The sequence below is a fragment of the Rhinoderma darwinii genome, chromosome 12 (genome assembly GCF_050947455.1).
Source record: "Rhinoderma darwinii isolate aRhiDar2 chromosome 12, aRhiDar2.hap1, whole genome shotgun sequence".
Lineage (NCBI taxonomy): Eukaryota > Metazoa > Chordata > Amphibia > Anura > Rhinodermatidae > Rhinoderma > Rhinoderma darwinii.
Genome location: NC_134698.1, coordinates 15,365,317 through 15,386,847, shown reverse-complemented (window position 1 = coordinate 15,386,847; position 21,531 = coordinate 15,365,317). Strand labels below are relative to the sequence as shown.

Genomic DNA, 21,531 nt, shown 5'->3' with positions numbered 1-21,531 from the left:
ATAGCGGCCGTGCTGCTGAACGGCAGATCTGCTCCTATTCAGTTGAATACAGTACTGCAGCTCGGCCGCTATTCAGTGGCCGGAGCCAATGGCTTCCGGCATGTATGCTAGGTGCTTAGTGGGTATGTCCGGTGCTCGGAGGCAGCCGGAGCGGCTTAACGGTGCGGGGTCTGGGTGTCAGACCCCCACTGATCATGTACTGATGGCCTATCCTGCGGATAGGTCATCAGTTGTCCGGTAGTGGACAAACCCTTTAATGAGATGCTAAGCTTTGTAACTAAAAATGTAGTGCCAATATAGAGTTTTAATGCCAGACCACATAACCAACCTACAGCAGCAACAGTAGATTAAGACTCAAGAGCATGGTCACAGTTTGTATAAAACCACCATTAAATATTATTTTATGTTTATAAATCTAAACAAGCCCAAAATTTTGTGATGATTGATTTCTTAATATATCTTTACAGCGGTCAGAGCGCCAGTATTCAGATAAAGAGCTCCAAATTCCATGTATAGAACAAAGGGGGAATTTATTAACTTTTCTGTACCAGTTTTTCGGCATGTAAAAGTCTGAAATGGCACAAAGTTCGCAAATTTGTGGGAAAGATTTTTGTGCCATTTCCAACCACTTTTCAAAAAAGTGGGTGGGTCTTAGCGAAAAGGGCGTGGCCGTGCGGCTCATGAAATTTACATCAGAAACTGGCATAACTTATAGCGCAAATCTACTCCAGTTTATAGCTGTTGTAGATTTTACTCTGGTGCACGGACAGCTAGAGATGCACCTAATTTATTATGAGGCATATTACTCCATCAATCAGTCTTAGGCCCTATGCACACAACTGTATTTTTCATCCATCCGTAGATACTGATCCGTAGTCATTTATAGTCATCCGTAAAGTGTCCGTAAATACGATCCGTATTGCTTCTGTATTTACAGATCCACTAAAAAATAAAAACAGGGAGGAATCTAGGGCAACTACGGAAGCGCCCATAGACTTCTATGAAGAGTCCATGCCGTAATTAAGGCCAAAAAAAGGACATGTTCTATCATTTCTACAGCACAGACACCCATCCGTAAAAATACGTAAAGGTATCCGTAGCCCATAGAAATGAATGGGTCCGTAATTACGGTCCATAATTACGGATGAAAAATACGGTCATGTGCATGGGGCCCTGATAAATCTCCGTCATAGTGTTAAATTATAAAATTCTGGCTACTTTTAGCCACCACTAGAGGGAGCGCAGGAGCTAATTACATACTGTTAAGCATTGAACTGAATAATAAATCAGTATGCAGTAACTTCCTAAGCTCCCTCTAGTGGTGACTGCAGGAAGTCCGCATGCTATCTTTTAAATCTATTTCTATGCATTGCTTTTGGAGCTATGTATCAGAAAAAACGGCGCTCCGACCATTATAAAGATATATTAAGAAATTGGACCTGAAAACGACACGATGATAAAATGGAGATATACTGTAACTGCATACCTGTAAACTTTACAAAGTGATCAACAAAACCTCTAAAACCCAAAAAAACATATAAAAATAAAATCAGGTATAGCCTGATAGTAGTGCTGGAAGGAACACTCTCTTATCTTTGTTTATGACCATATAAATAATTCTCCATGGTCACACCCAGAGAGTCAGCGTTTAAGTGTCAGCTGTTGCAGAGGAGGTAAGAGAGTTGGCGATGTCTAATGAGCCAGGCAAAATATTCTGCCAATCCATTCGCCTCTACTGTGATAATTGTACATCAGTGTCACATTGGAAACATAATTGTTTCCTGGCACGAGCACTTGGTGAAGCTACAAGGGCTCGAGAAGCTGAAGGGGCTGTTGATTCGCGAAATAATTCAGCAAACAACTAGTTAATAAGGAACTGTATGCATTCTCCACTGCCTAGGAGTAAAGAGAGGGGCCGGCCAATTCTTGCATGCTCTTGTCAAATGCCATAAAGGTTCACATATAGTATAGGTCATGAAGAACATCGACTGTATGGACTTATAAGAAATTCTGCAACAAATCAATGGTGTGTGTCGGTTGAATCGCCCCCGATCATAAAGCACCATGACCATCTAAAATATCAAATCTGAAAAATTTATCTTGCGATGTTATTTCTGAGTTTTTGCAGAAACCAGCACTAGAAGATGTGACTTACCCGTGGCTGAACTGTTCTACGATGCCCTCACTGTTGCTTGATCTCCTAACCAGGGGGCTTCGTGGTCAGATGATGTTGTGTCTGACCTAGACTGCTTTTCACATTCGTTTGTTAAGGGGGTTGTCCCATCAGGACACCCCTTGTCCATGCCTTATTTGGGCATGTGGTACATGTAAAGGGGTTCCCCTTTTTTTCTTTTCTATAAGCCCGAGCGAGGAGCCACTGCATAAAGCTGCCGTTACTGGCAGACTCAACGTCACCATATATTACGTGGTCGCCCATTAAATTAAATGGGCGTTGCGAAGTACTACATTTCTATTGCAGTGGCTCCAGGGTGCCCGTATTCTAGGAAGGGGAAATCCTATTGATGTGGACATTGGAAATATTTCTGTTTGATCTCCGACTACGGATTGGGATAAGCAGCCAAGAAATATAGGGTTTTACTTCTATGCAGTGCTAGGTCAACGGGCAGCTGTATAAGATCATTTTTGCAGCCAAACTAGTATGTGACCCTTAAAGGAGGACGTAAAAAACCCCAACATGTTCACGGCATCGCCTATTTCTGTACTAAAATGGACAATATATGTATCACTGGGTCCCTAAGGGGTTAAACGGACAGGGCTTAATATATATCAATGGTTCAATACTCACAACTACAGTATACAATAATGTATGTGTCAGGGAATGCACACCTTTTTGACAAGTTAACATTTGAGGCCTGGGTGGAAAATCTTCTGTAGCCTTTTTTACAGTTTGATAAAAGCGCTAAAATAAATAAATATATGTAAATGTTCCAAAAAAAATAAATATATTAATACATCTTAAAATATTAACTCTAGATAGATCTAGAAATATATATGGATTCATTTCTGCATTATTTTCCCTATTTAGTTGCGCTGAAATACCAGGCACAACCTATAAACAGGTGTGGCGCTGTTTTTAAAAATTAAAAAAAACACAAAAAAACAGCTGTTTTTCTAATCCTGGACATCCCTTTTAAATCTACCAACTATTATTATTATATATATTTTTTTTTGTATGATATAACACAAAAAATTAGCTCATCTAATTGTGTATATGACAGAAAATTACCTGGGATGGCAACCAAAATCCAAGCCTATTGAGGGGGTCTTCTTGGTGTTGCTCTACAGCAGTGGTGTCAAACCTGTGGCCCCCCAGCTGTTGCAAAACTACAACTCCCAAGCTGCCTGCTTTTAAGGCATGCTGGGAGTTGTAGTTTTGCAACAGCTGGAGGGCGACAGTTTGACACGTGTGCCTACGGGCCTTAAGTGGGTACTAGCGCAACCAAAATGTAACCATTTTAGAGGTTCTCACAGATGCCCCAAACAGAAAGCGGTCAGTACTGGTGATGAACCCCTTTAGTGTAGCAACGCAGATAGCCCTTCCAATTAAAAGGATAGCTCCAACTTTAGTGGAGCTATCCAGAGACCCTATGGACAGTGATATAGCTAAAGCATGAATAACCTCTACACATATGTGATGTGATAGGAACAATAGTACAGCTTTGAAAATGGCCGCCATCATACTATATAGATGCTGGGTCACAACATGCACTGTGGTGGAGCAAGAAATATTCGTATATATTATATATATATATATATATATATGTATATATATATATATATATATATAAAAAAATATTTTTTTATTTTTTATATGTTATTCCAAAATTATAATTTATCTGTAAAAGGGACATTCTGCGCCCAAAAATTATTTTTTACCAATTTCATGCAACCAACTTTTACGACCAGCTCCTCCATTTTTATCAACCACCATAAGGACCATAGATCTTACACTATGAAGGTCACATGATAACGCGTCTCCTATTTAGACTAAAAAAAACACACAAGCGCGTCGTGAGAATCATGTCACTCGTGCCCCGTGTGCCTGACATCAGAAATGTTTAATGGAAGGGATTTATGAACAAAGACACAAAAGAAGCTTCTCCTCATTGATGCTGCCGCTCAACATCACAGCCTGATCCTTTCTGGCACAGTCTGTTAATGTTGATTTTCAAGATATCAGGATTTTCAAAGACAGCTTTTCGAGAGCTACGGCAAAGGCAACGGCCGCTCAGATGATGAGCGGGGAGCTGTGAACGTTTAGCAGTCTCCCTCGGGAAGGACAGATGTTACATTGTGAAGGGCTGCATGATCCATTGTGCACAACAAGAAGAGAGTGTTCCATAAATAACAGCGTACAGAAAAAAAAAAAAAGGTTGGATCACAGTTAATCAGGTCACCGCAATCTTATCAAGACGGGATCTCATTAAACAAATCACTGGAGAAAAGCCTTTTATGAAGAGCCGAGACCGGCACGGGGTGAAATATGCAACACAGCAGAATCGGCAACAAAAACAGCTGAGCCGAATCTCCTACACAAACCTCTCTCCCCATATATAATGTATAGATTGCCGAATGTGGGGAGAAGCGGAGGACGGAAAAAGCTGACTTACCTGGCATTCTCTACAAGGTTGATTGTCCCGTTTTTTCTTCTTCATGTTATATTACAGAACGTCTGTTTGTTTTATTTTATAGCCAACAGCTTCAGGGCACCAGCATTTTCATGGTTTCAGCCACTCGCAGGGATAACCCTGATGCACGGCTTAAATAGGAGAAGCAGAGAGGGAAAAAAAAAAAAAACTCCTTCCAATCACAGCTCAGCTATTGACAATGTTCCGGGGGTAGCTAAAGCATTTTCCAAGAAATGACCAGTGGCAAGTGGGATGTAGAAAAGGGCGCCGCACAACAGCTCGTATCTGTTTTCTTGCAAGGATCAAGGGGAAGAAAAAAAAAAAATCTTCCTGCCTTCAGAACATCAGTCATTGTCTTCTCGACGAGGCTTTCATTACTAGCAATGGTGCTCGACTCCAGCCGTGTGACGAATACATGCCAATGGTGCTCCGTGAGCTGAGGTGGATACTCCACAGGAATCAATCAGTTAATGGAATAAGCTGGGTTCAGGCTGACAATCTTGGCTCAAGGTTCGGGGATTTCATCCCTCTGCCTGCCACATTTATGTAATTGAATGGAACAATAAAACAAATACGGGTCTCTGGGCATTTAGTGATTCATTGGGCCTGGCCCTTAACGGGTTTGTGTCCACTGGCCAATGTGATAGATGTTTTTGAACTCGAATGTGATTTTTTTTTTCTCCAGAACTAGTTTTTCCCTTTCCTCGTAGATAAAGGTACTATGCCCTGTTTTTAGGCTTATAGACAGTGCTGTGACAACCCCTCATGGTGAAGGATGGTCATCACCCTAAACCGTGGAATAGAGGGTAACTCATTCCTACCTGATGAAAAAAACTGAATTGGGGAATTAATCATTCTGGGTTGAGTTATTATTTTTTTTAAATTATATTAATATATTATTATTATTATATTATTATAGGGGCTAATAGGAAGCCATCCAGGTGATCAGCGATGCAAGTTCACTGCAGTGGCCACTACAGGGTATATGTAGTATTACATGTTGCTTATTCAATTGAATGGGAAGCCATGTAAAATATGGCCAGGTTGAGTTTGCCGCTCTTTCTTAGCCGCTCTTCGTCTGGCTATAATAAGGGGGTCCTGGTTGGGAAATCCTCACATCACTGCAATATACAAGAACCCATTTAACTCTTTTATAACTATTGAGATGTTTTAACAATGGATAACCAAAGGATAACAGTAATACCAATATTATGTTATGTTTAACTTGCCTTTCAAGGTGTAGAATGATTTTAAAGTGTACCTGTAATCTTAACAAACTGGGTATATTTTGGTAGATCACTGCAAACATATCTATCTTTTAACATATTTACGCGGTTTGCTTGCCATCATCATGTCTTGCCCCAGTAATCCTTGTTTGCTTGTTGCCTTAGGGTTCTGTATCCAGAGCTTAGAGAAACTGTATACGGATTCTACGCTGGAGTTTGGGGAGCTACTTGTTGTATGTTCTGCATGGGCACAGCTGAGGAAAGACTGGGGCCAACGCTGATTGGCTGAGACGCTGAGGAGATTCACGTGAGCATGCACTCAGGGGCACGGGAAGTAAGGGGACAGTGTGCTAGGCAGAATGATCGTGTGATATCTAGACAGAAAAAGAGCTCTAACTCCGGTACTATAGAAGTGCCACAATATGGGCATCATTTTAATTGGCTAGGGATTGCAGTCGTACTTTATTTTTTATGAATCAACCCAATCAAAGTGGTAAATTTTGCAGCATGTGTTAAAGAGGCTCTGTCACCACATTATAAGTGGCCTATATTGTACATGTTGTGATCGGCGCTGTAATGTAGATTACAGCAGTGTTTTTTATTTAGGAACACGATCATTTTTGACGGAGTTATGACCTATATTAGCTTTATGCTAATGAGTTTCTCAATGAACAACTGGGCGTGTTTTACTTTTTAGCCAAGTGGGCGCTGTACAGAGGAGTGTATGACGCTGACCAATCAGTGACCAATCAGCGTCATACACTTCTCTCCATTCATTACACAGCACATAGCGATATAGCTATATCACTATGTGCAGCCACATAAACACACTATAACATTACTGTAGTGTCCTGACAGTGAATATACATTACCTCCAGCCAGGACGTGATGTGTATTCAGAATCCTGACACTTCTGTAGCGTCCATGTGATATTTACAGCAAGGCAAGCATAATCTTGCGAGATTACGATGTAACCTGTCATTTCAAACGAGATTACACTGGACTTGCTGTAAATATCACAGAGACGCTACAGAAGTGACAGGATTCTGAATACACATCACGTCCTGGCTGGAGGTAATGTGTATTCATTGTCAGGACACTGCAGTAATGTTAGTGTTTGTGTATGTGGCTGCAGATAGCGATATAGCTATATCGCTAGTGCTGTGTAAATTAAAGGAGAGAAGTGTATGACGCTGATTGGTCACTATCATACATTCCTCTCTACAACGCCCACTTGGTAAAAAAGTAAAACACGCGCAGTTGTCCATTAAGAAACTCATTAGCATAAAGCTAAAATAGGTCATAACTCCGTCAAAAATGATTGTTTTTCTAAATAAAAAACACTGTTATAATCTACATTACAGTGCCGATCACATCATGTACAATATAGGCCACTTATAATGTGGTGACAGAGCCTCTTTAAAGTTAACTACAGATACGGTTATCTTCTGTTGGTCCTTATGGCCATTATTGGGACTGGGCTCTTTTATTTAGGTACACCTGGGGATGCTCCGGTTCACTAAAGAGGCCAGCCTGACTCTTCAAACCTGTAATAGAGCAACATTTTCTCAATAATCCCTGAAGCATTACGTGCTATGGTGAATTATTAAAGGGATTGCCTTAGGATGACCACTCCTGTCCATATCCCCTTTTAGGGCCTGGCTGGCTTCACTTTAAAAAGGGACTGTCTTTGTGACACAACTCCTTTAATGATGACCTTGAATTTATTACTATAGTAAGGGTACATGAGATAATTCTGGACTTTGTATCCCCTGAAATAGGGTTGATGTCGGTGTAGTGGGTGATATATAGGAAGGTGAGTGACTCAAATGAATTATCACATATTTCCTAGGACAAGTAGCGAAGTAAAAAACCCTAAGGCCCTGTTCAGACAGAGTATTTTGCAGGCAGATTTTGACCTGAATGCACTTTCTTGCTGCGGTTTTCGCCCGCGGCCAAAAAATGCTGCAAAAAGCGCTATTTCTGCCTCCCATTGATTTCAATGGGAGGTCAGAGGCGGAACCGTGGCAAGAAAGAACATGCCGCTTTTTTTCCACAAGCAGCTGAAAGAAATGTAAAGAAATTCTGACGTTTTTTTTGGCGCTGATTCCGATGCTTCCATGTTAAAATCAGTGCCAAAAAAACAGTGTGTGAACTGGGCCTAAAAGTAGCAGCAGAAATCAATTATCACCTTACAAGTAATATAATTATAATAAATATTTGCCACCATTTTGTAAGTATGACATAATCGACCATGATAAAGGATTTTTTATTGATATACGTAGAAAGTTTATTTAAGGTAGAAAGGTATCGTATTTACCGCCATATGATTTGCAGCAGTATTGTTCGGCACGGCCAAGAACCGTGCAGCAAAACTACATGCGATTTTACAATGCGTTTTTTAGCCACGCGACTCGTTCAGGTGAAGCACATTGAAACCATGATTCTTCATGCATTTCTCAGTCGTGCGGCACACTACCGCTGCGTGACCGCTACATGTATGAGAAGCCTAAGTCTAACAATCCACCAATAATTGTGGGTCATGAAATTAATTAACTCAGTCCCCACAAGAGAAAAGTTGCGTGTAAAATGAATGCGAACAAGTGTTCACGAATACGGGCGATCATTTGCCATTCTGCGCTGGCCCAAGGGAGTCTGATTTTCTTAAACTGACTCCCTAATCGGTTAGCTTACCAAGCTATGTTGCTGGTGGGATTATTCGTACATACAGTGTAAATTGTGGCTTTAGCAAAAGGAGGCGCAGAGGTTGCGATTACACAAAGGACTGTAGGAGGCCCAAAAGGTCTCTCTTTGCCATACGAGGAAACCAGTACTGTAAATGACGCATGATAGTTGAGGGCCCTGCTACAGGCTGGGGCCTTTGAGCTCAAAGTGATCCCTCTGTGCCACATACATATCTAATGTATATGAAATTGATTACAAAACAAACAAGCAGTATATCCTGAAAGCCAAGAAACATTGACCATATAAGTGCCCAGTTTTGTGGAAAATAATAAAGTCACAGCCAGACTCATTCAGCTCATCCTACTTTAATATTTTATTTATAATCAAAAAACTTGTTAAACTTAGGGAGGGAATCTTCGGAATTTATCTAATATAAGCCAATGCATTATTTATGTTGTGCATGATACAGTGCCATCCAAAAAGAGATGGATCGACTAGAAATATGACACTAAACCCGAATACACAAATTGGTAGCCCCTTGAGCAGCACATCAAAATTGCTCTTTATCGAGCAGGGACGGTTGTCTACCAGAGGAATGATTAAAGAAGTTGTTGTTATATTGTGGGAACATTAAAAGTGTGACTACTTGTAATCCTTACTTTGTCATTTACTATATTAGTTCTTTATTTAAAGGGAATGTGTCATAAAAATTAAAAAAATTGTATTCATTAAAAACGTTGTTAAATAATCCAATTCATACTGGCCACTAGAACAGTCACAGTAAGTTGATATTTTCTGCTGCGGACTTGTTAGATTTGCTGTGTAGACTGGGACAGTTTCAGCAGAGGGTGGGGGATTTAATGACTGCTCTACTGTACTGCTTGAGGCCTAGATAAGGCCGGATAGTAACACTAAACACTTAAGCGGGCCATATATTAGGGATTTTCAGATGGCCATTTTCTGAAAAACTTGTTAATCACGGTCGGCATGTGAAGGTTGTCGATCCGAAAGACAGCACCATTAGTTAAAACAACAGATCTCTGCCTTGATCTGCAGCCTTGTTTGGGCTTCTACTGATAAGATGCAGATCAGACTTTCCAAAAACCGTTTCTTAGCCATAGGTGCAGGGATAAGTGGGTGACCATGCTGGGCTCCGGTTTGGCTATTAACCAGGGAATAGTTTCAAGGCTCTATAAAGGGTCAGACATGGACTTACAGGGTTTTTACCTATAGTTGGCATTAGAGAGACAGATTTCTTCCTTTTTGAAGAGAACTATTTTGCAACCTTTTTTTTTCCCAGGCAGCAATGCCCTTAAAGGGGTTATTCACAGACTCAAAAATTATCACCTATCCACCGGATAGGTGATCATTTTCTGATCACTGGCGGCCCTACCGCTGGAACCCCCACCGAGAATGGGGGCTTCAAATCCTCTATCCCTCCTCAACCACAGGGAGGAAACACTAAATGGAGCGGCGGGCGAGCATGCGCGCTGCCGCTCAATTCAAAGTCTATGGGAATGACGGAAACAGCAAAGTACAGCACTCCTGTACAAGCTCCTCCTCACTGCGGGGTGCAGTGAGGATCTGGGGATTCAGGAGTGGTAGGAGTCAAAGCGGAGGGGCCCACAATGTTCAGAAAATTATCACTTATCCTGTGGATAGCTTATCATTTGTAATACCCCTTTAAGACGCCCTACCTGCTAGATCTCTGCAAGGAGAATCTGTACCTTCCAAGACCTAGATTGAGACCTGGCAGAGCAGCAGTAACAACATATTCTTCTTAAAGATTTTGGTCTTTGTATGCAAGTACAGACTGTGGCATATCTCCAATAGAGGCATACCACACCACTGCTATGGGACCCAGGGAAAGGTTCAGGCCAAGGCCAAATGGCTTCGACGTGCCCCGCCCCATTAATGATGACCAGGCCCCTAAAATCAATTGTATCCGTGTCTTAAGACACGAACACAATTGAAAATGTTTCCAGTGCTGCAGGGTGCAAGGGAAACGTTCTCGCCTTCTTTGTGAATTACTTCCTCAAATGGGGCAGAGTGTAGGGCACTTTTAAATCAGGGACACAGTGTGGGGCACTTTCAATTCAGGGGCACAGTGCTAGGCAATTTTTATTCCGGGGACATTTTTTAGGGCGTATTTATTATTTAGGGGGCACATTCTTTATTTAGGTAGTATATTGTGGGGCATTTTGTATTTAGATTCACAGTGGGGAATATTTGCATTTAGGGGCAACGTATGGGTCATATTTTTGGGGGCATATTGTGGGGAATTCAGGGTGCTATATGTGACAGTTATTTTCAAGAGCAGTGTGAGGATTTGCAGCAAAAGTCAGGAGTAAAGGACATCTGGGCGGTAAACTGTGCAGAGAAGTCGCGATCGGGAGGAGTTGTCATGGCAGTCTAGACTAGTTGGAAAAAAGAAAAGTGGACGACAACAGTCAGAGAAGACGTCACCTATGAGTCACTGAATGTAAATATTCATTCTGCCTCCAGTTGCATCTGAACAGAGCTGTAGCCACCTGTATGATCTGCAGCGCGATCAAGATGGCACCGATGGGGGGGCCCAATTCTGACTTTTGCTATGGGGCACTATAATTTCTGTGTACGCCCCTGAATACAGATCTGCCTTGCTAAGGTAAAATGTATGCCTTTAGAAAACAAAATTCAATATATTTGCATTTGGCACTATAATTTACACATGCTGCTTTCAAGAACCTCTGAGAGCACAATACTTTAAAGTGCATCACAGCATGGACACGTGTAACAGAGCAATAAATTGTCTGTGAGAGACTGTAGTCTGAGACCAATTCAAACCGGTTGAGTAACACAGTGGTTCTACAACCCACTGGTTATTATACTGTCATGAAACAATATGAACTACTGCCAGTCCAAGATTTACCCCAATTTGACAAGGTTTTGTGCAGCGTTCACACAATGGCAAATTTGCCTTAGAAAGGTGTGAAGTATTGGAAGCCAAGAGCTGAGATTGTGAGTTGTAGGTTCATCAAACCAAGAGGTTTCCAGAACACAGTGAATGAATAAATAATTGAAAAACTTTTTCCAGGACTGGTTCCTTTAACAGTCGATGCCAAGTAATAGGATTGCCAGAGGGCAGCAAAAACCATCTTTGGCAGGATGTATTCATCAGCTTAGGGAATAGTTTACAACAAGATGTTTGAAGCACATATTTATGCAAATGTTACATCTTTGGTGAAAGCAATGGATCAAAAAGAAATTACAAGTTTCATTGGTATAGAGAATTTTTTTTTTTTATGCCAACTGGCTCATGAGGAGCTTGTGACTTTAAGGACTCTTAATCTTAAAAACTCTAATGTATGATGTTTTTTTCATATGGAAAACGATGAATGAAACTATGTACTTTATAAGGACTCGTCACTGGAAGAAAAGGAACGATATCTTTCAGATGCCCCAGTGTCCCTATTTGTAAGCTAAAGAGGATAAAATCTTGTTGAAGATTAAGAAAGTCTAATAAGTCCGGATATGCAATACGCAGCAATAGAAGAAGAAATAAAGAAAAAAAAAGCTTAAAACACACTCTCTGGAATCATCATGAATATCCGAAAACTAGATGGTGGAGTCTCCAGAATAGAAAAGCCATTACACTGCAGCTAGAGTCATTTATCATCTTCCGTTCTAGAATAAAAACAGGGAAACCTTAGAAATAAAAATGATTTCCAAGACTATCAGCTTCCACCATTGTGGAGTCATCAAGCACCTAGGTTCTCAACCTGTGGTACAATTTCCCGGCAAAAATGCCAACTTGGAGATTGGGGGTAGACAAGGCAGCTTACATTAGGGGAGGTGGGTAGGGATTTAAAACGAGTTCAGTAAGTGTCTTTTTACATGGCCTGACGTGGGCTGTAAAAACGAGCGCTGATCCGCGAGACAGCTTGACGATAGGCGCTCATTTGCTTCTTCCACGAGGAGCTATGATCGTTACTATGATCGTTCGACCCCATACATTTTAATGAAGTTTACACAGGGAGATGTGCTGCCGACTAGCGACTATTTTGATTGGCCCCATTAACGAGTAGAGCGGCTTGTTCATCGGCTGATCGCTGCCCCACAGGGCAATAATTGTGAACGGGTATTCTTATGAACGCTAGTTTGCCTGATTATTGGCCCCTGTAAAGTGCCTTTAGGCGGCCATCCTTCGAGGTTGAGGAGAGCTCTAGAGAAGGTTATGAAATGTGTGCTCCGGGCATAATTTGATATAATTTATTTGAGTAGGGGGTATTTGGCATAGAAACATTGAGAAACCCTGCTCTAGCACACGTAGGGCTCATTTAGACCTCTCCCATCGTAAACATTGTGGTTCCTCTGTCCTCATATTTTTTCATCACGAAGCAAGATACTCCTACGACTCTTTAGGCCTTACCTGAATTTTCAGAAAGTTCTCAAACATTTTGGCCCAGATGCCACATTAATATTTTCCCCATATAGGTAATATAGTACCGGTGACCCTAGGACAGGACCAGACAGGGCCGGACTGGGACTGAACTTCAGCCCTGGCATTTGATAGTACACACACGACCACTTGCTGGGTGGTAAATGTGAAGTATTTTTGTGCGCTTGTAGGTTATGAGAAGGTGTGGTGAGTGTAGTATCACTATATATCATATAGTCACGACTGTGCCTGGTATATTAGCTCAGTCCCATTCACTTGGATGGGACTAAGCTGAGATTTAATACCAGGCCCAGCCGGTCAAAGTACCTGTGCCTGGTAAACAAGAGGACGTGGCAATGATTTAGTCCTCTGTCTCCTCCACTGTGCTGAGCAGCGCTAGCCAATTGGCTAGCATGGGACAGTGTCCTGGGCTACCAAAGCGTAGTGTGCATCAGGTAATTTGAGAAGTGCTGCGGCCATCTTTGATGACAGAAGAGGGAGACCAGGGATCAGCGACACTACAAGGTAAACGGGGGGCACCAGGTTAGTAAACTCTGCATTCCCGAGAAAATGTAAATTTTTTGCTAAAACCAGGAAGATTGCTTTAAGTGAAATGATTCACAGTTGACAACCTCCTTCCCCTGCGACACCTCAACTCCCCCACTGTCAGCAGAAGCATTTCCACCCCTCCCCCACTGGTGGCAGCATCATTCTCTTTCTTCCCACCCCTCCAACGCTGGTGGCAGCAGAATTCTCTCCCTTTCCACCCCTTCCCCACTGGCGGAAGCAGCATTCTCCGCCTTACCACACCTTCCACATGGATGACAGCAGCAGTCTCCCCCTCCCCACTCCTTCCACTGCTGGCAGCAGCTTTCTCCCCTTTTCCACCCTTCCCCACTGGCAGCTACTTTTTAACGGCTGTAAATTTTCTAACCGAGCACTTTATTTGGGAAGTTCTGCTCCTGTCCTCTGTTGTACTACATGACTCTGACTCTCTAAATTATACAGGCTCTCATGTGTCGGCCGGTATTCAGTCTCTCTATACAATCCTATGAGACTTATGTTGAGAGCCCGACTAAGGCCTCATGCACACGACTAATTTTTATCCGCAATAACAGATTCGTACCCATTTCTTTTATGGATGTGTGTCCGGGCCGTAGAATTGATCCACACAAAATATGACATGTCCTGGTTTTCTGCATTTACGGAGCTTGCTCCTATACTGTGAGCATGGTCCGCAAACTGACCCGAAATACTGCACGGTCATGTGCATAAGGCCTTACGATCCACATATAAGAGCCTGTAGGATTAAAAAACAAACAGAGCCTCCTCATTGGTTCGTTCTGTTAAATCTTCTAGCTCCAGTCTTGTTAAATTCAAGAGTACCATGCAGGCGTCAGATACGGAGATGTTCTGGATTACTTGTGAATACTATACAAATACTACAAATTTGATAGCGTTACAAATCCCTATACAAATAGAAATGACTGTATAATGTATTCTCCTCTTCTATATAAGTATTTCCTGTACAATCAGTCATCAAGGGGGGGGGGGGGTGAATACTTCTGCATTCACATAGCATCTCGCTCCTCAGTCGAGAACGGCTTGTTTATTTTGGAAGGAAACAAAATATGAGAAGAAAACCTCCCAGGGGGTAAACATTGTGACCCAAAACCGGGCTTCAGTTGGCTAGAAGGCAAGAAATGTGATCAATTCTGGTTGGCAGCACATACATGTAAGGACGGTTTTGCATGAATTATCAGTTACATTTAAAGGGATATTCCCATCTCCAAGACACTATTTAAACTCTCATGTACATTTTTTAACTATACAATATATCATTACCATTATTTTTGAGTTTTGCACCATTTATTTGATATTCTTTCTTCTTTTCCCCAGGTCCTTTTCTCTGTACATTACTAATTTTCCCTGGTTATGACCACCGCCAAGGACCTGTAGTGGCTGCACTTGCGTAAATGCACCAACTTTACGTTCCGATAATCAGGCCATAATTATAGGAGCGTACATTCGGAAAACATAGAAAAAAATCAGACGGCTCCTGGAATGTGCAGTAGCCCAACACCCGTCCTGTACAGCTGTACTCCGCACATCGCTGCCGAGAAGAGTACAGCAGATGCTTTATCAGGGCTGTCATATGTGTGATTATATGCAGACTTGTATGACCGTGCACACATTTATACATTCTATATTATTTTACAGATTTTTTAATTTAGTATTCATGAGCAGTTGTTGATCCCATGAATCGAGGAACAAGGCTAAAAAGTACTGTACAAGAAACCAAATCTGTGGTGATACCGCTATTATTCAAGAACGTAAAAGAACCGATGGGCCCAAAAGTGAAACGTCCACCTGAGGTCAAGTATAAATGCTAAAACATATATAAAAGATCAGTTTTGACTGTCGATATCATGTTCTAAGCTACAGTCGCAAATTGACAACTTTAAACGGATTTGATCCTATGGTAACACCATATATGAACCTATGATAACTAGTTTTGACTTAAAGGGGCATTCCAGTTAGAACAAGTTTACCTATCCGTAAAATAGGGGGGGGGTAACTTGCTGAACGATGGGTGTCCGACAGCTGGGACCACCACCGATCACGAGATGTTCCCCCGTTTGAATGGAGCGGCAGGTCGCTCGTTCGCACTGCCGCTCTATTCATTCTCTATTGGAGCGCCGGAAATAGCCGGACGCTATACTCGGCAATCTCTGCCGCTCCCATAGAGAATGAAAGGAGTGGCAGTGCGCCTGAGCGACCTACCGCTCCGTTCAAACGGGGGGAACAGGACCATCTTTCTCCTGATCGGTGGGGTCCCAGCTGATGGAAAACCCACTGATCAGCAAGTTACCCCCTATCCTATGGGGGTAACTTGTTCTAACCCCTTTAAACCCAAATGTGAAAAATTTTGCGGGCTTCCCCGTTGCAATATTATGAAAAATATAATTTCACTCGTCACAAAATGCAACTTGAAGTGGACTGTATGGGTAGATGTGGAAGATTCACTTCAACCCAATATAAGTTCTGACCTAGTGGTTGGCATTAAAACGTTCTACTAATGGCAACAAACACAGTGGCTTGAATGTTTTTTCTTCCGAGTTGAATAATGAAGACATATCTAGAGCATGTCCATAGGTGCACAAAATAGTAATGTTACAGTGCTTGCTGAAGTTAAAGTGAAGTACATCGCGAGCATCACTGAATCTTTTGTACAGGACCTTCCATTAATGACATGCTTAGAAACAGGCGAGAAGACATGTGCATGAGTCAAGACTGTATTTTGCCGTTAATATATACAGTATAGTCGGATATCAGTATGCCTGCTATTTCTGAACCACGAATGGTGAAAGAGGTTTATCCAAAACGTATTTTATAGTGGAAAATCCCTTATAAACATTTGAAATGAATACAATTTATAACATTATTACCTAAAGGGTATGTACACTTTTGAAAAGGAAAAAATATTTTTACAGATACTGCTGGAGTTAAAATACATAAATAATTGCATTAAGTTTCCGAATGCAATCTCTATTTCTTCATTACTTTTCAGGCACCCTGATATGCAGTTACCAATCTGCTCCTGGTTTCAAACTTGGCTCTAGTGGGCGTTCTCCTTTGAATAATACATGCTGCACATCCTTTCTGTGATTTCTTAAAGCTGCTACTTTTAATAGTTCTCATAAACTAGCACAGCTTCACTCATTTACTGCTTTCTCCTTCTGAAGACACGAATTCTGCTGGTGTGTGATCTCCTCCATCACCCCTTGGCAGGCTATTTTCTGTGTGTGTGACCTTTTCCACTCTTCCTGCACAAAATATCATAGGCACAATTCTACCACACTATGTTACAGTGACAAAAGTGAAGGGGAGGGAGGCACGCTCCCAAACAAAGAGAACAGGCACTCAGTAAATAAGAGAGATGATGTCGACAGCCTGGAGCTGACAGTAGCCAGTTAGCAACTGTGTCTGAAGCAGCACCACAGCCAGACTCTACAGCAAAAATATGGTAAGAAATTTTTAACGAAGACTATGCTTAAAGGGCTTGTACAGGATAAGAATAACATGTCTGCCGTTTTTAAAAACCGGCGCAACACCTGTCTGAAGTACGTGTGTAGTATTGCAGCTTTGCTCTATTTACCTCAATGGAAATAATCTGCAATACCAGACACAACCCATGGACAGGTGTGGCGCTGTTTTAGTAAGAAAGTGGACGTGTTTTTCTAATCATGAACAACCGCCTTAATTTAGAATTTACGAAGCAATGGAAGTAGAAAAAAAAAATCAGTCATAGGTCACTCCCCTTAATTTATTAATTTAAAGGCCACAACCTACAAATAATTTTTGGAGCCCTAGTGAATAAATGTCGGACTCTAGTTAAGAGTGGGAATTTTGAGTTACTACAGCAGTATTATCAAATATTTCCACTACTGAAATGGACCGTTTTAGTAAAAAATGTAGCTTCAAGATGGAACTACACTTTAATTACTAGGGTCTTTAACCCCATTGCTCTAAGCATGTAACTCTCCAGAGTCATTCCAATTGTGAACATGGGTACGACGTTGGATGACCTTAGTGCTTGCTTGGCAATTTATAAAGTTACTATATATTTATATAGGATACTATATAAATCATCATGCATACAAATAATAATAATTATAATAATAATAATAATAAAAGTCGCCATATTATACTCACTTCTTAAGTGACTCTTCTGTGAGCCTATGCTTGCGGAAGGTATGAACAATTATACATTGACATCTACTTACTTTTGGCGTTGGACAGGAAGCAGTGGAAAGCCTTGATGTAGCCTGCGCCCGCGGTGATTCAGAGGGAGTGGTACTGAGTGATGCAGTGTCTCGTGGTAATACCTGCACCCCACGAGATATGATGGAATCTGGAATCTGCATTAGGGAATGTTTACAATTAGAGAACATATGGTGAAGCCAGAACACATATATAAAATGAACAAGCACTTGGTACTACAACCCTACGCAAAGCAACTCAACGTTTAGTCCCTAGTCCATTTTTAGTCCTTAGCTCCCACCCCCCGTTATAGAAGTAGGGCATTTGGCCAAGATGAACCTGAATGTTCATGGAAGACCTACTTCTACTGCAGAGCAGGGGAAACAGCAAGACGACTGACTCATCTTGGGTATTTATTCACAGTATGTCTATACCCAATTTCCTCCATACATAGGTGAAATGACGCTACTCTATTAGTGATTGCAGAAAAAATTAAGTAAAGCGGAATTTTTTTTTTATAAAACGTGAAAGTTGGAATTGAAAGTAGTTGTTACGTAACCTATAACGAGTCTTTACGGCAATAAGGATGTTAATATGTGAAGAAAAAAAAAAAAAGACACACCGAGCCTTGGGTATAATGATGGTCTACCCTGCACTGGAAACCGGTAAACCGGAACCTGTAAAGTATCCGATTTTTGTATGCACCGTTTGAATAGATGAGGACGGGTATCTGTACTAAAATCACATATTAAACCCATAATTCAATGTAAGATACATTACCATCATGGAGACTACAATGAAGATGTCAGGTATTTATCGTCAGACTAGGCCCACCATGAGAAATTATCCCAATGGTCTATTCCCCAGCTAAACATAACATGGGCCTGTTCCCCTTTAAAGGGAACCGGTTACGAAATTCATGTTGCCGAAGACAGCGCTTGGCTATCTCCGGCAGCCCCATAGAAAGTGATTGGGGCGGTGGCCGAGCACGCGCAGTACCACTCCATTCATATGGAGCGCACAGGGACGGCCAGGTAAGCCTATTCTTGCCCGATCTTGCCGAAATCAGCCAACGATTATCTAATGCATATGGCTACCGTAACATGACTGCATGTACAATGTGATGAACGCCTCTTCTCTGTGATAATCCATTAAGCAGGAATAGAGATTATACAATTATTCAGAGATTATAACAGGCGATGGCATTTTGATGTCAAACATTACACCCAGTAGATTGAAGAACGAGATCAAACCGGCCTGCTCAGAGCTGACGGGATTTTTTTAGGCTTTGCGACTCAGTGAACCTTTAAGGAAGCTTTCCGCTATATGAAGATGCTGTAAAAATGTCTCACTCCAGGAACGCACAGGAAAAAAAAAAATCTCTCACATTAACAACGTGGTTACCGCTAAAACGGCTTACCCCGCAGATTTGTCTTTGTCCGTATGGAAATTGTGAATGCAATGGAAGCTACAAAAATGTGAAATGCTGCGGTTATCAAAATATGGGTCAGCAAATCTGGGATGTCACATAAATAAGTTTTATACTGGCGTCTCGTCTGAGTTTTTTTTATTATATTATATTATTGGGAGAGGTCTCAAGATTTTCGATTTGGATTTATAGGGGAAAAGTGTCAAAAATATTCTACCCAAAAATAATCCAAAAAGTGGGGGGCACTTGTACACATATAGCGTAATCCAGTATATGTAATAACATTGATGACATCTGTAGTACTGATGAAAATCTCCATATAGCGCTGCGGAAAATATCGACGCTATATAACCTACAATAACCAGGTAAATATTGGAAGAACGCATGAGGCGTAATTTATCCAAAACGGTCTGACAGGAAGACTGTCCTTGTTGCCCATAGCAACCAATCAGAGCAAAGCTTACACATATGAAACTGCTCTGGGGCAATGAAAGCTCCACTTTGATTGGTTGCTATGGGCAACAAGGGCAGTCTCCCTGAGGCCCATAGAGATTTTGCTATAATAAATAAAGCTGCTTCACTTAATAAAAAACAAGTCACTTTGGAATAGAAACGATTTAATTGTGACGCAGTCAGCAGTGTAGACAATGGGAGTTACTGTGGTTGTTATGGCTACGTCAGGAATCATGTACAGATCTCTACTGTATACGATATGGGCCGTGAAGACTAGCGCCGATCGAGAAGACAGCTCATTGATCGGCGCTCGTTTTCTCTATTCACAAGGAGCGATGATCGGTTATGTTTGGGTACGAGTGATCGTTACTACCCATACATTTCCATCATGTTGGCAGCACATCTCCCTGTTTACATAGGGAGATGTGCTGCCGACTAACTACCATTTTATTGGCCGATTAAATTAGCTAATCAGACGATGAACGAGTGTTTGCTCGTTTATCGGCCTGTTTACACAGGGCAATGATCACTAATGAGAAAACCTTTAATTTGCCCGATCATTGGCCTGTGTAAAAGGGCCTTATGACATGAACAATTTTGTTATATTTGTTGACATCCATTTATTCCAGTGATTCCCGATCAGGTTTCCCTTGGTCGGAGGTTCCCCAGAAGGCAGCAGAACGTGTCGCTTTTATAGTAAGGACGGCAAATTGATTTCAGCTTGCCCAAAAACGCTTGGCATGGGGCAGGTAAAGCCGGCAACAAATCTCGGCCAGAATATAAAGGTAGCAATGAGAATAGGTGTTTCCCGGTAGTGGAAACATTTTTCAGGGGTTCCTCCATGGAAATCCCTGATCTATACTATGAGGACTACATGTTCATGTACTATTTACCCCAAATATAAAGAAAATGGAAGCCCCCTTTTAAGTGTTAGACTATTAAAGAACGACTTCGCTGCCATCCTTCATAGTTTAAAGAAAAACTTCACATTTCCACAACATTTCACAGTTTAAATCTCCATATTACGTTGAATATCTTCATAAGGCTATGCTCACAATGCTGTTAGAGACTCTGTTCGGAAACCACGACGTGACCCAGGCGGACTCCATTAGTAGGGTGTATCCAGTGTACATTCGGCGTATATATGCCGAGAAAGCTCCCAGCGACTATTTGCTAAACATATCTATAGGGCCCCATTCACCAGACGGATGCTAAAAGAGTGTCCTTTTGGCATCCGTCAGGCCGGTTAACGCCAGTATATCTTCTTTGTAACCACATGGAATAGTATAGTTGACTTCGCTGAGCCATCCTTTAAAAACATGCGGTATAAGGTTTTTCTTTTTAATGTGGGACCCTATGGGCGACATAGGCCACTGTATCCCCTATACAGTGGCATACGTTGGAGGCATTCGTAGATGGTATACGGATATCCTCCGGTCATATACCTCCGATATACGCTGCAAAGGCCGTGTGAATACACCCTAGGCCGTTGGGATCGGCCGTACGACACGTCCAGCACAGCATCGTAGTTTCCATTATAAACAGAGGACATGTCGCATATGTGAACAGATCCTTACATCATGTACTTAAAAATAAGATAAGTACAGTAAATCAGAGAGAAAGATAAAATCTAGAGGGACTACTGGGATATCTCTTGAGTTGGACACTCATCTATGGAAGAGCCCCCACAAAGAGCGATGTTCTCAACCAATGGTATGTGTACCGCAGGGGGTATATGCTATGTCTCTAGAGGGTACTCTCACTTTTCTCACCTCATGCTGTACTTTTAATGTGCAGCACACAAGAAAATGGCGACAAAACACTGCGAACACTAATGCCACCTAAGCCACTAAATATAAATAAATATGCAATACTGCTAAATCTACTTACAATAGGGAGGTTCTT

At 41.6% G+C, this 21,531-nt stretch overlaps 1 protein-coding gene across 36 annotated transcripts in view; it reads right to left on the bottom strand.

Moving 5' to 3' along the window:
• The window catches only part of GPHN (gephyrin), a 264,147-nt gene that overhangs the window by 63,362 nt on the left and 179,254 nt on the right, over positions 1-21,531 (bottom strand). For all 36 annotated transcript variants that reach the window (XM_075843629.1, XM_075843622.1, XM_075843624.1 and 33 more), the window contains one exon: positions 17,768-17,902. In XM_075843629.1, coding sequence (XP_075699744.1) covers positions 17,768-17,902 — 135 coding nt within the window. The remainder of the gene's footprint in view (positions 1-17,767; positions 17,903-21,531) is intronic.